Raw genomic sequence first — 16,849 nt, 5'->3', positions numbered from 1 at the left:
AGTATTGCATGAAGGATGTGGCGACTGGACAGAGATGTGCAGATGGTGCAGAAGGTTTACCAAAATGCTACCTGGATTAGAAAGTGTTAGTTATAAAGAAAAATTGGACCAACTGTGTTTTCTCTGGAACATCAGAGATTGAGAAGAGATCCAGTAGATCCATATAAAACAATGAGAGGCATAGAGTAGCCAGAATCAGACCCCTATTGTGCAGCTTCTATTTCTCCAGTCCTACAGTAGGTGAATCTTCCCGCTCACCAGCACCTCAGCTCCCACTCCCCATCACCTGCAATGGTGCCAGCCTACTCGCGCCACATCCTGCTGCATATCACTGGCAAAGCATTCACCCAGTTTGTGTAAACTTTATATTACTGTTTAAAAATATATATTCCAAAACTAAAACAGATGAACAGCATACAAGCCCGAGTGTTAATCAAGTTGTACTGACAGGTTTACCCTTTCACATTTGAAAACAAGAACAAGCTTCTTTTCATAAAATATATTTAAATCACTCTGCACTTCTCCTTTACTTCCTGACCCATCGACTAGAATTTGTCTGGAGGACACAAGCTCCTCATGTAAACTAACTCCAGCTCACTGCTGGGCTCACAGAATAAAGGCCCCCTTGTTGACAACCATTACTTTAAGTCTCCATCTTGAAAGGTTGGTAATAGCAAAATATTACACTCATTAGCTTCTGCAACTTCGTAAAAAAGAAAAAGTAATCCAGGCGCATATCCCCAAATAAAAACATGCAGAAGGTGAATTAAAATGGAAAAATAATGCTTCAAATTAAACTACAGTACTTACATTCAGTAGAGGTTTAATATTTCAATGTACCATGTTTAGAATTGTGTTAAATTACATGACGAACTGAAGTAGTTCTTGCTTTCTATTGAAAATATTTGAGAACAAGCATCTGGTGACAACTCTTAATTAATTTTAACAATTAAGTTAATATTTAGGAAAGTCGATTAATAGTTGACAAAATTGACCATTGGTGATTGAAAATGTATGGTACTGATAATTTAGTGAAGACAGTTTAAAATAAAAATAGTCCTAACAAACCTGAAAGACTGCCTGGCCCATTTTATTGGCAAAGGAAGGTTACATTTTCCTGATCTGAGCTATTATGGCTACCTGATACCTGAGTATTTGCCTGGTTCCACCAAGACACAGACCTTAGGAAACCAAACAGTCTACCTATTTGGGAATCAAAGGGCAAATACAACAACAGTGGTTAAATAACCAAACTAGTTCCTGGGGATTTAACTTGTCCAAAAACAAATTCAAATCTCAGTTACAGAATTAAAATTCAACCGCAAAGCAAATTGTAGCTTTAAAAAAATGCAAATAGTCTTAATAAATATAATCACAATATGCCAGGTTCTCAACAACCCACCTAGTTCACATTGAACTTCCTGGCTTATATATATATGTGGTCAACTCATAACTGACCTCTGGAAAAAGCCAAAAAGGCTTACTTCTCGCATAATGGAGCGCATTAGGGTTAGGGTTTACCATCACCCTAATGGTGATGGTAAACATGATGGTGATGGAGGGCGGTCACGGTGGTGCAGCGGTAGAGTTGCTGTCTTACAGCAAGTGCAGCGCCGGACACCCGGATTCCATCCCGACTACAGATGCTGTCTGTACGGAGTTTGCACGTTCTCCCCGTGACCTGCGTGGGTTTTCTCCGAGATCTTCGGTTTCCTCCCACACTCCAAAGACGTACAGGTTTGTAAGTTAATTGGCTTGGTATAAATGTAAAAATTGTCCCTGGTGGGTGTAGGATAGTGTTAATGTGCGGCGATCGCTCATGTGGGCCGAAGGGCCTGTTTATACGCTGTATCTCGAAACCTTAATGATCATTAGGGGTGGACGATAAATGGTGGCCGAGCCGCCAGCATAATCTTCTCCCCAATCCTATCAGGTAAGAGGTACAGAAGTTTAAAAACACATACTTTCTGATGTAGGGACAATTTCTTCCCAACACTTATCAGACAAGTGAATAGTCCTCTCTCCAGCTAGAATGCGGTCCTGACCTCCCTTCTACCTCATTGGAGACATGTGAACTATCTTTAAGCGGACTTCAATGTTATATCTGGCACTGATTGCCGTGCCCTTTATCCTTTATCCATGCATGGTGGATAGTGATTGTATTCATGTACAGTATTTTCTTTGACTGGATAGCACACAAACAAGAGCTTTTCACTGTGCCTCAGTACATGTGACAATAAACTAAACTATTCCACCAACTCATTTTCAATTGCCACTGCAGATTTATCATCTTATTATCAAGGAAAGAAAATGGTCTCAACACCCAGTCCAAAGAACAATTGCAAAGTGCATTATCTTGAAAACTATTCATGTCTAATGTAATTAGTCTTTTTATTTAGATTTCTAACGACACGGTACTTGTTGTAGGAAGAAAAAAATGTAAATGTTGGAAAATCTGCAAAGGTGAATTTTACCAATTGTAGAAGACCTGCAACAGTGACTTCTCAAAACTCAAGTGCTTATCCACGGTAATGTTTACACTGATGAGGAGAGTCCTACTTTAATTCAATGGCGTTCAGCATTAGTTTAAAAGTAGAATTTGCCCTTCCAACCGTTAATTTTTGAAATCCACTGAACATTTCCTTTTATTAACCCCTCTCCCCACATCTTAAAATGTTTATCTCTACTACTGTGTTTCCAGTTCTGACAAAAAGGATATTACTTCCTGTAAGTAAAGTACTTCATCATGGAACCATCAAATACAAGTTGGAAGATGTTTATCAGTTCCGTGCTTCAATTAAAACCAGAGAAAAGCTTCCAGTGCTCATATTTTACCAGGAAACATTCACATGACAAATCAAACATAGTTTCATAGAAACATAGAAATTAGGTGCAGGAGTAGGCCATTCGGCCCTTCGAGCCTGCACCGCCATTCAATATGATCATGGCTGATCATCCAACTCAGTATCCCGTACCTGCCTTCTCTCCATACCCTCTGATCCCCTTAGCAACAAGGGCCACATCTAACTCCCTCTTAAATATAGCCAATGAACTGGCCTCGACTACCCTCTGTGGCTGATGTGAACAGTCTATAACTGCCAGCTGTACATTCAGTACAATCAGACAGGCTCAATGTATTTAAGAAGGAAGTGCAGATGCTGGAAAATTGAAGGTAGACAAAAATGCTGGAGAAACTCAGCGGGTGAGGCAAATGGACGAAGGAAATAGGCAACGTTTCGGGTCGAAACCCTTCTTCAGACTGATGTGGGGGTGGGGGTGGGGGGTGGTGGGTAGAAGAAAGGAAGAGGTGGAGCCAGTGGGCTGAGGGAGAGCTGAGAAGGGGAGGAGAAAGTAGGGACTACCTGAAATTAGAGAAGTCAATGTTCATACCGCTGGGGTGCAAACTGCCCAAGCGAAATATGAGGTGCTGCTCCTCTAATTTACGGTGGGCCTCACTCTGGCCATGTAGGAGGCCCAGGACAGAAAGGTTGGATTCGGAATGGGAGGGGGAGTTGAAGTGCTGAGCCATCGGGAGATCAAGTTGGTTATTGCAAACCGAGCGGAGGTGTTCGGCAAAGTGATCGCCAAGCCTACGCTTGGTCTCACCGATGTAGAGCAGCTGACATCTAGAGCAGCGGATGCAATATATGAGGTTTGAGGATGTGCAGGTGAACCTCTGCCACACCTGTGAAGACTGCTTGGGTCCTTGAATGGAGTCAAGGGGGGAGGTAAAGCGACAAGTGTAGCATTTCCTGCGGTTGCAAGGGAAGGTGCCCGGAGAGGGGGTGGGAAGGGAAGAATTGACCAGGGAGTTACGGAGGGAGCAGTCTGTGCAGAAAGCAGACAGGGGATGAGATGGGAAGATGTGGCAAGTGGTGGGATCACATTGGAAGTGGCGAAAACGTCGGAGGATTATTTGTTGTATATGACGGTTGTTGGGTGGAAGGTGAGGACAAGGAGGACTTTGCCCTTGTTACGAGTGGGGGGGATGGGGAGTGAGAGCAGGGTCACGGGGTATCGAAGAGACCCTGGTGAGAGCCTCATCTATAGTAGAAGAGGGGAACCCCCGTTCCCTAAAGAATGAGGACATCTCCAATGCTCTGGTGTGGACACCTCATCCTGGGTGCAGATGCGGCGTAGACGGAGGAATTGGGAGTAGGGGACGGAGTCCTTACAGGAAGCAGGGTAGGAAGAAGTGTAGTCCAGATAGCCATGGGAGTCAGTGAGTTTATAGTGGATGTCGGTCAGTAGTCTATCAATGTAATTGCTTTAAGATGGTCTCTTTCTGGGGGCTAGTGTAGATGGGGCATGTGGGGCTAGTGTAGATGGGGCATGTGGGGCTAGTGTACATGGGGCATGTGGGGGCTAGTGTAGATGGGGCATGTGGGGCTAGTGTAGATGGGGCATGTGGGAGCAAGTGTAGATGGGGCATGTGGGGGCTAGTGTAGATGGGGCATGTGGGCCTAGTGTAGATGGGGCATCGGGGTGCTAGTGTAGATGGGGCATCTGGGGGCTAGTGTAGATGGGGCATCTGGGGGCTAGTGTACATGGGGCATGTGGGCCTAGTGTCGATGGGGCATCTGGGGGCAAGTGTAGATGGGACATGTGGGCCTAGTGTAGATGGGGCATGTGGACCTAGTGTAGATGGGGCATGTGGACCTAGTGTAGATGGGGCATGTGGGGGCTAGTGTAGATGGGGCATGTGGGGGATAGTGTAGATGGGGCATGTGGGGGCTAGTGTAGATGGGGCATGTGGGGCTAGTGTAGATGGGGCATGTGGGGGCTAGTGTAGATGGGGCATGTGGGGCTAGTGTAAATGGGGCATGTGGGAGCAAGTGTAGATGTGGGCATCTGGGGCTAGTGTAGATGGGGCATGTGGGAGCAAGTGTAGATGTGGGCATCTGGGCCTAGTGTAGATGGGGCATCTGGGGGCTAGTGTAGATGGGGCATGTGGGGGCTAGTGTAGATGGGGCATGTGGGGGCTAGTGTAAATGGGGCATGTGGGGGCTAGTGTAGATGGGGCATGTGGGGGCTAGTGTAGATGGGGCATGTGGGGGCTAGTGTAGATGGCGCAAGGGGGGGGGGGGGCTAGTGTAGATGGGGCATGTGGGGCTAGTGTAGATGGGGCATGTGGGAGCAAGTGTAGATGTGGGCATCTGGGCCTAGTGTAGATGGGGCATCGGGGTGCTAGTGTAGATGGGGCATCTGGGGGCTAGTGTAGATGAGGCATCTGGGGGCTAGTGTAGATGGGGCATGTGGGGCTAGTGTACATGGGGCATGTGGGCCTAGTGTCGATGGGGCATCTGGGGGCAAGTGTAGATGGGACATGTGGGCCTAGTGTAGATGGGGCATGTGGACCTAGTGTAGATGGGGCATGTGGACCTAGTGTAGATGGGGCATGTGGGGGCTAGTGTAGATGGGGCATGTGGGGGATAGTGTAGATGGGGCATCTGGGGGCTAGTGTAGATGGGGCATGTGGGGGCTAGTGTAGATGGGGCATGTGGGGCTAGTGTACATGACGCATGTGGGGCTAGTGTCGATGGGGCATCTGGGGGCAAGTGTAGATGGGACATGTGGGGGCTAGTGTAGATGGGGCATGTGGGGCTAGTGTCGATGGGGCATCTGGGGGCAAGTGTAGATGGGGCATGTGGACCTAGTGTAGATGGGGCATGTGGACCTAGTGTAGATGGGGCATGTGGGGGCTAGTGTAGATGGGGCATGTGGGGGCTAGTGTAGATGGGGCATGTGGGGGCTGGTGTAGATGGGGCATGTGGGGGCTAGTGTAAATGGGGCATGTGGGCCTAGTGTACATGGGGCATGTGGGGGCTAGTGTAGATGGGGCATGTGGGGGCTAGTGTAGATGGGGCATGTGGGGGCTAGTGTAGATGGGGCATGTGGCGGCTAATGTAGATGGGGCATGTGGACCTAGTGTAAATGGGGCATGTGGGGGCTAGTGTAGATGGGGCATGTGGGCCTAGTGTAAATGGGGCATGTGGGCCTAGTGTAGATGGGGCATGTGGGGGCTAATGTAGATGGGGCATGTGGACCTAGTGTAAATGGGGCATTTGGGGGCTAGTGTAGATGGGGCATGTGGGGGCTAGTGTAGATGGGGCATGTGGGGGCTAGTGTAGATGGGGCATGTGGGCCTAGTGTAAATGGGGCATGTGGGGCCTAGTGTAGATGGGGCATGTGGGGGCTAGTGTAGATGGGGCATGTGGGCCTAGTGTAAATGGGGCATGTGGGCCTAGTGTAAATGGGGCATGTGGGCCTAGTGTAAATGGGGCATGTGGGCCTAGTGTAGATGGGGCATGTGGGGGCTAGTGTAGATGGGGCATGTGAGGCCTAGTGTAGATGGGGTCATGTGGGGCCTAGTGTAGATGGGGCATGTGGGGGCTAGTGTAGATGGGGCATGTGGGGGCTAGTGTAGATGGGGCATGTGGGGGCTAGTGTAGATGGGGCATGTGGGGGCTAGTGTAGATGGGGCATGTGGACCTAGTGTAAATGAGGCATGTGGGGGCTAGTGTAGATGGGGCATGTTGGGTGGTATGGCCCGTTTTTGTGCTGAATGACTGACATCAGTGGCCAATACTTGTGGAGAAACACAAATGGTGAGGTAAAGGGACAGCAATGGACTTTTCACTAAATGTCACAATATTAACATGCTATTTATATCAAGACCACGTCAAAAGTGTTCACTTTTTTTAATGAGGACTGACAACAGTCTCATGTTGTACAGGGCTTTCTGCATCCAAAAGGAAGTCGTCTGACCCAGTTGACCTGGCCACTACATGCCTATGCCTGCTGCCATGGCCAAGAAATCCCCAAACAAGTGCAATTCCATAAAGGAGCTACAAACCACATCAGCATTCCTTGTGATGACCAGAAGGAGAACTGTGGGGCTGTGCCTGAAGGCTCTCGAATAAAAAAAATAACCAGCCATGCACCAGGGTCCAGCCTGTGTACATCTCTCACAGACTAAATTGTGAAGAATATTTTTAAAGAGCTATCCTGGCCTCCTTCCCAGATCTTACAGTGCAGACAGCCCAATATTGACAAAAACCAGAATTTCCAGATAATAGTGAGGTAGTGGTGTCTATTGTCTATTGTGAAGGGCAGTGGTATGTGGGTGGAGAGAGAGGAACAATGCCAATCTTTAACTTAGTGACGTGAGAAATATTTTTTGAGCAATGTCGGTTGCCTGGGACAGAAGTTAACTTTTTGAAACAAAACATTTAGCCATAATGCATTTTCTGACTGCCTGAAACATTTCGCTTGCGCAGTCAATCTTCAGGAATGAGTAAAAACTAAATGTCTTATTTTCTTTTCCCCCTTTCAATGACTAATGTCATGCAACATCTACAGTGACGTGTGTTTGCTGAGAGCCTGTGGTGTTTCCGGGACCTTGTTACTGACAGGAGCTTGATGCAGTCCCACCCACCAACCACTTAGATCTTATTCTTGGAATATAATGATGTCACCCTTGGTTCTAAAGTTTTGCCAGTAAATGTCATAGGTTGCAACTGTCTCCAACTACAGGATGATACAGCACCTCTAATGCAGTCTCTTAAAAGCAAAATCTAGCATGCTAATTATCCATTAGGGATTTTTTAGTCTGTAAGGAAACTTTAAAAGTGGACATTTTAAATGCAACGGCTAAACCATTTTCCTACAAATAAAGCAGAGGTCCGATTAAATCCTTATTTACCAACAAGATCACATTTTTTAAATGTGAAAATACTCCAGTTCTGGCAATTTATTGATCACATTGATGGCAGGTATAATGTTCCCATCCTTCTTCACCCTTTTAACCAATTTACAGTAAGCACAGAACTTACAGAATCTTCCGGGGCCTTCTGAATCTTCTCCCATTCCACTGAAGGACCTTTCCGCTGCAGTAAACTGCGAAACAACTTCTGGAATCCCTCAAAATTCTTCTTCACTTGCTGCAAAGTAAATTGTAAAATGTTTCAGACATATAGTAACCACCAATAAGCATATCTGAAAGGGCAAATTTTACCGAACAGCATCTCTACACCATGTACACGTGTGCAGCAGTTTCAAACTTCAGTTCAGTCAATTAAATCCAGTTAATTTTGAATAAAAGGTAAATATTTGACATCATAATTCCTTTACAAGATTAACATGCTATGTCTATCAGTGAGTTTTCTGCACTGTAACAGCAGCAGAATTCTCTCTCCCACCTAATTTGCTTTGAAAATTTGTTTTATTTACAATAAAATCCTCAAACTGACAATGGATTTTTGATTATTTTGATGTCCTACCAGGCTAATTATAAAAATCAAATGCATTCAGAGAAATGCAAGTCAATGTTGCCATCAAATATAATTCTCCACCACCCAGCACCTCCTGTCACAAGGCAACATATACATCTTCCTTTATAGATGCCTCATCACCTTTTGTAATATCCCAAAGAAATCCATCCCTTCCAATCCAACTTTATATGTAGCCAGCTCTCTATTCACCTCCCTGCTGGTTTAGTTCAAGCTAACTCTCTGGAATTGTTTTCTAAACATTTCCACTCATCTGTTTCACTCTATGTTAAATAATAATTCAATAAAACTCATCACTTCTAACAGTTTGGCTTTTGTAACTTTGTCGGTGCCAAAACGTGGCGACACTTCGGTACTGTCTACGTGAGGTCTGCTGCAGAATTTTACCGGGTTGTATGAAAAGCAAAGCATTTCACTGTACCTAGGTACATGTGACTATAATAAAGTATTATTGAACTGAATGCTTACATTCTTTTCCAAGTAGTTTGCATAAGGGGAAAAGGTTTCTAACTAAACACTCTAAATAAAGTGATATAGTGTCATACTCATGCAGCATGGAAACAGGCCTTTCGGCCCAACTTGCCCACGCCAACCAATACTAGTCCCACCTGCCTGTGTTTGGCACATAGCCTTCTAAACCTATCCTATCCGTGTACCTGTCCAAATGTTTTTACAATGTTATGATGGTACCTGCCTCAACTACTTCCTCCGGCAGCTCGTTCCATATACCTACCACCTCCTTTGTGTAAAAAGGATACCCCTCAGGATTCTATTCAGTCTTTCTCCCCCTCACCATAAATCTATGCCTTTCGGTTCTTGCAGACAAAATGTGCTGTTCAACTCTCACGCTTGATTCCCCTTCTCTGGGTAAAAGACTCTGTGCATTTACCCTATTTATTCCAAATCTGTGGAAATGAACCCGTGTACACATACATTATGCTCGGTCTTTGATGCAGTTGCCAACAATTGGGCAAGCTCCTTCTCCATAGCACTTTCCAGCTGCTGGCACTCATACTGGGCTATCCCACCTTTTGACATGGTTGCCGTTAACTTTATTGGTACAGAAGCACCTAGAATATGGAGAGAAGAAGAAAAAAAAATCCAAATGTTCAACTACATTTCTATAGAAAAGCATACAAAGAAACACCATGTGATGATGCATTTAAATGAAATCAATGAGGATTTAATCGTTGCTAAAATAAATAATGATTTCACAAAACATTAAAACTGCATATCCCAAGGAAGCTAAGACAGTCATAGACTCACACAGCACGGAAACAGGCCACTTGGCCTCCCAAGTCTGCATCATCTAGCACCAATTTACACTAATTTCTTCCTAATACATTCCCTTCAAGACTCTCCAGACTCTACAACTCACCTACACACACTAGGAGCTATTCACACCGGCTGTTTCATCTACCAACCCACACTTTTGGGCAATGGGGGGGGGGGGGGGGGGGGGGGGGGGGAAACCAGAATTCCCAGAAAAAACTTATAATGGGCGAGTGTGTAAGTTCCACACAGATAGGACTGGAGGTCAGGATTGCACCCAGGCCACTGTCACAGAGAAACAGCAGTTCTACAAGCTGTGCCGCTGTCAAAACTGACGTCGCAGCGGCCTCTGCAGTCTGTCTGTGTTTTCTGTCCCGTTGAGGGTATAGTTTGTAGTGTACTTTTAAATGTGTATGTGTGGGGGGTGGGGGAAACTTTTAAATCTCTTTCCCCTGCACGGAGACCCGACCTTTTTCTCTGTCGGGTCTCCGTTGTCGTTGGGGCCTAGCACCGTGGAGCGGCCTCCAACGGAACGACCTGGGTGCTCAAGTCAGGGAGCCGGCAGAGCTGTGGACCTACCACAGCTGGCCAGCTTCGGAGCGTGGAGAGTTCGGAGTGTGGAGAGCTGCGGTGGCTCGCAGCTGCGACCCGACTCCGGTGGATGGTGACACCGGGAGCTCGCGGGTCCCCGGTGGGAGACCGCTTTGCTGGGCACCGGCAACAGCGACTTCTCCCGCTCGAATTGCGGGGTTGAAAGTGACCTGGAGTGCCTTACATCGCCCGGCACGGCTTTAAATGGCCGCGGATTTGCTAGCACCCGCCAGGGGCTTTGACATCGAGAGAAGAATGGAGAGCAGGGGAGAGACAAGACTTTGCCTTCCATCACAGTGAGGAGGAGATTCACTGTGATGGATATTTGTGTAAATTGTGTTGGTGTGTGTCTTGGTTCTTTTCTTGTATGACTGCAGAAACCAAATTTCGTTTGAACCTCATGGGAGGTTCAAATGACAAATGGTATTGTATTGTAACCTGCCTGAATGATTACCGCCCCGTAGAACTCACACCAATAATAATGAAGTGCTTTGAGAGGCTTTTTTTTTTTTTTTTAATATTTTATTTTATTAGAAGTACAGTCATATGACACCAAAGTGCCTAATATATATTTTCATAATACATTTTATGTACAACTTCTTTTTTTTTTTTGTTACACTGAAAAAAGATTAGAATAAGAAAAAGAAGTTAGATAGTAAAGGATAGAAAGATGTGAAATATATAGTGTGTGAAAAAAGAAAACGAGTAATGAAGAAAGTTGAGAGAGAGAATAGAGAAAACAAAATAAAATAAAAAAGAAAAGGAGATCATTATTTATAATCTTGACCAACCCTCGTCCAGTCCTGAAACAGTTATTTTTTACTTTGAGAGGCTTATGGTCTCTAAACTCCCCTCCAGTTTTGACCCGTTCCAGTTTGCTTATCGCCCGAACCGCTCCACAGAGGATGCTATCTCCTCTGCAGTCCACCTGAGCCTACAACACCTGGAGGAGAAGAACACCCACGTGCGGATGCTGTTTGTTGATTTCAGCTCAGCATTCAATACGATAATCCCCCAGCATCTGGTGAGCAAACTGGCACCCCTAGGATTCAATACCACACTATGCAACTGGATCCTGGATTTCCTTTCTGAAAGACCCCAGTCTGTGCGGGTGGGGAAGAACACCTCCTCGGTCATCACACTGAGCACCGGCTCCCCTCAGGGCTGTGTCCTGAGTCCGCTGCTCTTCACATTGATGACACATGACTGTGTCGCCAGGTCCACTACTAACCATATCATCAAATACGCGGATGACACAACAGTAGTGGGCCTCATCCGCAGCAACGACGACCAGGCATACAGAGAGGAGGTGGAGCAGCTGGTGAGCTGGTGCAGCAGGAACAACCTTCTCCTAAATGTGGACAAAACCAAGGAGATTGTCGTCGACTTCAGAAAGAAAAATCAGCCCAGTCACACTCCGCTGTGCATCAACAACTTAGCAGTGGAGCAGGTGAAAAGCATCAAGTTCCTGGGAGTGCATATAACGGATACCTTAACTTGGACTACAAACATCACATCTCTGGTAAAACGGGCACAGCAGCGTTTGTACTTCCTCCGCAGGATGAGAAGATCACACCTCCACCCTCCCATCCTCACCACATTCTACAGAAGCACCATTGAATCAGTCATGACCAGCTGCATCTCTATGTGGTGCGGCGGCTGTACAGCTGCGGACTGGAAGTGCCTTCAGAGAGTGGTGAGGACAGCGGAAAAAATCATTGAGACTTCTCTTCCTTCCATCATGGACATTGGTTACAAACGCTGTCTGATTAGAGCTAAGGGCATTACCAGAGCCCCCACACACCCACAATATGGACTGTTTACACTGCTGAACTCTGGGAGGAGGTACCGCAGCATGAAGAGTAGGACAACCAGGTTCTGCAACAGTTTCATCCCCCAGGCCATAAGACTATTCAACTCACAGTCAAACCGATGCTAGAACTTTCTTATACATTGCCACTTTTAAAAACTTTCCTACATATCTATTTTACAGAACTATGCACATGAAGCACTTTTTATGGACACACTAAGCACTTTTACTGATCGCCTGATATAAATGTTATATTCTGCTGCTACTTTGAAGAGTCAATGCAACGAAATTTCGTTCAATGTGCACTGTGTCTATGTGTATACCTGAATGACAATTAAAGTTATTATTATTATTATATTATTATTATTATTATTGTATGGTATGCAACCAGAAAAATCTATCATCCAGATGATATTTTTGAATATATAGCAACGATGAAAGTGTGCATGTATTTTGTCCTGTTAGTCATCTTTCCTCCACAATAGCAAATACATGTGGCCCCTCGGGTAACATAAATCATCCTTGCAGAACTCACAAAACACTAACCAAATATTGGAGATATGGATTAAAATTAGCTCTTACAGGATTTTCTCTCACAGGAAAAAAGTAAATAAATCAATAACAATGTCAGCTGTCATCTCATGGCTTCATGTGATGGAATATTGTTATTTCCCACAAACGCAATCCCCCCCCCCCCCCCCCCCCCCCCGCCCCCCGCCCGCCCGGTTCCTGAACAAGGAAATATAAATGATGCATATGGATCTCAAAGGTCATGTTCCCAAGTTTGAGACCAAATATATCTGATACCCACAATCTTGTGCTCAAATAACACTCTTGGGTGAAACACTCGATTACCCTCCATTCTTGCAAACAGGTGATGATTAGAACACAAAAGATGTGCCTAATAGCAGGGATGGAGAATATGAAGAATCTAAAATAAATCTGAATACCATTAAAGAAGCAAATGCAAAATACAGAATTTAGGAACAAATAATGTAAATGGGTGCTTGATGGTCATGGGTGGTGAGAAGGGCCTATTTCTGTGCTCTATGATTCTACGAGATGTAAAACAAGAGGAATAGTTAAATCGAATTATAAGTCCGTGGTCCAGGTGGATCACATTCACACATTTTAAATCAACCAACGGAAGGGATAGTAAAAGCACCATTAGACGCATTTAATAATTCATCGGAGGAAGGTATAGCCAGAGAATTGGCAGAGAGTAATGCAATACCTTTATTTAAGAAGGAAGCTAGCACACATCCAGTGATCTAGAGACCTAACATCAGCAGCAGGAAAATAAATGGAAACACTATAAAAATAAAATTAAAACATCCAGAAGCAAGAAAAGGTGTCAACGTGGATGCCAAAAGCTTGATGAACCATGCCAAAATCTTGGAAGAGGTAATAACATGCACACAAGTAGTTTATTTATATTTTCTAACGTGCCACATCGTAGAATAGCAAATGAGGTGCGCATTTAGAGCTAAGAAGCGTACATCAGCCAGCTCTTCATGCAGCTTTCACATCAGATATTTGGGGAGTGGGGGGGGGGGGGGGGGGTAAAGAATAGCTATTCCTGAAGGCAGGTAGAGATCGAGATCCAATGAAGATGAGCACTGTAATCACTTGCCCCACATTAAAGATTTAAGTTCCCGAAAATCAAAATCAATTTCAAAATTGGTAAGTGTGTGTGTGTTTATAGACTTGGACACATACATTGGAGTCTGTTTGGGAAGCAAACATTTTAATAAAAACTGCTGGTGAGGCTGCAAAGAGAATTTACAATAATGTACACCAAAAGTACACGGCTATATCCCCTCTCCTGGTTAAGTAAGGATGCACTTTCAGATCTGATTTTCCCACCTCACCAACATCCATTGCCCACCATATTCATATACCCCTCCCCACACTTCATGGCAACGGCAGATACTTTTTGATTGACAATCTAATTATTATTAACCGTGAACAGTCCTGTTCTTTGTACTCTGAACGCTCGCTTATCTTTAATCTAATAATTGTTTCTACTTTTAAGCTTTTAGCTAACCATTCCAGAGTCAAAACATCCAAGGAAAGACACGATATCTTCACAATTATAACAGCCGGAGAGTAAACATAAGAATGTTTGTATTTGTAAGAAAGAGTAAAACTGGAGGGCATTGAATTAAACATAACACAAAAAATCTAAAAATACTAAATAAACTTCTCAGCCAGAGAGTAACAAATGTCTACCAGTCTGAGGGAAAAGGTTTTGGTGCTTGTGAGGCTATTTTAACAGGAAGAATATGTTAAGCTGATAAAGATTGAAAAGTAAAACCAGGAACAGTGGAGCAAAGATGGACTCATTTGTATATTCCACGTATTTATCTTGTAATAATTTTATGAAGAAAATTATTGCTCAATAATTTAATGATGAAATCTGAGTGCTTAAATCTAGTGTTGCATATTTTATCTATATTAAATCGAAGGGAGGCACAAAATGCTGTAGTAACAGGCAGCATCTCTGGAGAGAAGGAATGGGTGACGATTCAGGTCGAGACCCTTCTTCAGATTAGTTTGATTTACTGTTTTTGTGTAAAAATAAAACCAAAAACGAAATAGAGAGGGCAATTACAAGGTCACAGTAAAATGCACCCGTGATCCAACAGCCTCGCACTCTGCAGACAGCTCCCTTCTCCAGGAAGCGTTCAAAGTTAAAGCAGATATTTCAAGCATGACCTTTCAACAGAACAAATCCGTGCTCCTCTCTCTCCCCCAACCTCTCTCTCTTCCCCCCCACCCTCTCTCTCGTCCCCCACCCTCTCTCTCTCTCTTCCCCCCCCACCCCCTTCTCCCCCCCCCCTCTCTCTACCCCCACTCTCTCTCTCTCGGGGGAGGAATAGAGGGGGGGGGGAATGAGAGGGGGGGGGGGTGCGAATGAGACGGGGGCGGAGTAGGCCGACGAGAGGGGGGCGGGAGAGGACGAGAGAGAGAGCCAGGGGGGGGACGAGAGAGAGGGGGGGGCGGCGAGAGAGAGCGGGGCGGAGAGATGGAGAGAGAGAGAAGAGAGAGGGGGGAGAGAGAGAGGGGAGAGAGGGAGGAGAGAGAGGGGGGGAGAGAGAGGGGGGGAGGAGGGGGGGGGGCGAGAAAGAGAGGGGGAGCTGAGGGGAAAGGTGTTGTGAATTGACGCCCAGCCCCCGCGACACCCCTCCGAGAGCGGGGGCGCGAGAGAGAGGGGGCGGCGAGAGAGAGAGAGAGAGAGAGAGAGGGGCGGGGGAGAAGGAGAGAGAGGGGGGTGAGAGACGAGAGAGAGGGCGGGGGAAGAGAGAGAGGAGAGGAGGGGATCGAGATAGAGCACGAGGGGAGAGAGAGAGGGGGGGAGAGAGAGGGGAGAGCGAGGGGGGAGAGAGAGAGAGGAGGGGGGGAGAGAGAGAGGGGGGAGGAGAGAGAGGGGGGGGAGAGAGAGGGGGGGAGGAGAGAGGGGGGGGAGAGAGAGGGGGGAGAGAGGGAGAGGGAAGAGAGAGGGGGAGCTGAGGGGAAAGGGGTGTTGTGAGAGACGGGGGCTCGCGACCCTCCCGCCTCACGGAGCAGGACAGAGACAGGGGGGTGGGTGGGGTAGAGACCCCGTCTCCCCCACCAAATACCCCCATCCAGATGCCTCTCTCACTCTCCTCCCTCTGGGCCCGTGTCTCCACTCACCCCCCGACATGTCGCCGGATGGATCAGTGTGTCAGCGCCTCGGTACAGCGGGCCAGCGACGGCTACAAGTCGGTCGGTCGGAGCAGTCAATGAGTGAGTGAGCGGGTGACGGAGGGAGGGAGGGAGGGAGGGAGGGAGGGGCGGCGACTGACGGCCGGGCGGGAGCGCGCTCCACCGACGCCCGCCAGAGGTCACGCGCGCTCCCGCTGGTCCGCCAGCCCCGCCCACCGCCACGCGTCACCCCCCCCCTTCCCGGCCCGGTGACGTCATGCGCGCCCCCGCCGGCCGCAGGGCCCGGTGACGTCACGGGCGCTCCCGCTGGTCCGCCGGGACCGCCAGCCCAGCCCCGCCCACCGCCACCCGCCTGACGTCACATACGCCCACGGCGGGTTACTTCACGCGCCCCCATCCCCTCGGGCTGACGGTTGGTCACAGGGCCCGGCGACGTCACGCGCGCGCCCCTGGGTGGCGGTTGGCGGTTGGTCTCCGGACACGGAGCTCGGGGCCGGGTGAAGGAGCCGCCCCCACCGCAACACCGGGCCCAGCCCAGCCCCCGCGCCGCAGTCACTGCGGGCCGACCCTCACCGAACCGGGCGCGACACCCATCTCCGGCAGCAGCAGCAGCAGCAGCAGCTGAGCGAGCGAGTGAGGGTGGGCCGAGCGCGGGCGGGAGGGAGGGGCCGGAAGGCCGAGCCGAGGGCCGGGGCCGTGATTTACGCCACCTTTCAGCCGTGTGTTGTTGCGTGTCCGACCTGACGGTCGAAGACGGAGGAGCGGGATGTAGCGGGCGGCACTACAGGGTGCGGGAGAGCTGCGGGACCAGGCCGCCCGGGTGCGGAGCCAGGGACAGGCCGGTGGTGAAGTTACCTGAAGGAGGGGAGGAGGAAGAGATGGATGCAGACCTGGAGGGTCGACTCACGGAGGTGGAGAGAGGGTATAGGAAGGAACTGCAGATACACCGAAGATAGACAGAAAATGCTGGAATAACTCAGCGGGACCGGCAGCATCTGTGGGGAGAAGGAAACGTTACCATTTCTCCAGCTATGCTGCCTGTCCCGCCGAGTTACTCCAGCTCTTTGTGTCCATCTTTGGCGGAGAGAGTGGCGGTACTCACAGAAAAAGATGGCAGATGGAGTTTAATGCTGATAAGTGTGAGGTGCTACATCTTGGCAGGACAAATCAAAATAGGACGTACATGGTAAATGGT

The 16,849-nt window shown here is 47.6% G+C and overlaps 1 protein-coding gene across 3 annotated transcripts in view; it reads right to left on the bottom strand.

The window, feature by feature from the left end:
- Positions 1-16,314, bottom strand: part of ugp2 (UDP-glucose pyrophosphorylase 2) — a 33,718-nt gene extending 17,404 nt beyond the window's left edge. Inside the window, exons 1-4 of one of the 3 annotated variants that reach the window (XM_033026320.1) lie at positions 15,643-15,765; positions 13,199-13,243; positions 9,225-9,361; positions 7,836-7,943 (exon numbers count right to left, since the gene is read on the bottom strand). In XM_033026320.1, the coding sequence (XP_032882211.1) occupies positions 7,836-7,943; positions 9,225-9,329 (213 nt within the window). In that variant the 5' untranslated portion in view covers positions 9,330-9,361; positions 13,199-13,243; positions 15,643-15,765. Of the gene's footprint in view, positions 1-7,835; positions 7,944-9,224; positions 9,362-13,198; positions 13,244-15,642; positions 15,882-16,227 lie in introns of those variants that run through there. The other 2 variants (XM_033026319.1, XM_033026318.1) reach the window with 2 other exon arrangements.
- Between the last annotated feature and the right edge of the window lie 535 nt (positions 16,315-16,849).

Source organism: Amblyraja radiata, chromosome 8 (genome assembly GCF_010909765.2).
Source record: "Amblyraja radiata isolate CabotCenter1 chromosome 8, sAmbRad1.1.pri, whole genome shotgun sequence".
Lineage (NCBI taxonomy): Eukaryota > Metazoa > Chordata > Chondrichthyes > Rajiformes > Rajidae > Amblyraja > Amblyraja radiata.
The sequence above is the reverse complement of the archived record's forward strand: the minus strand, read 5'-3'. Positions and strand labels throughout refer to the sequence as shown.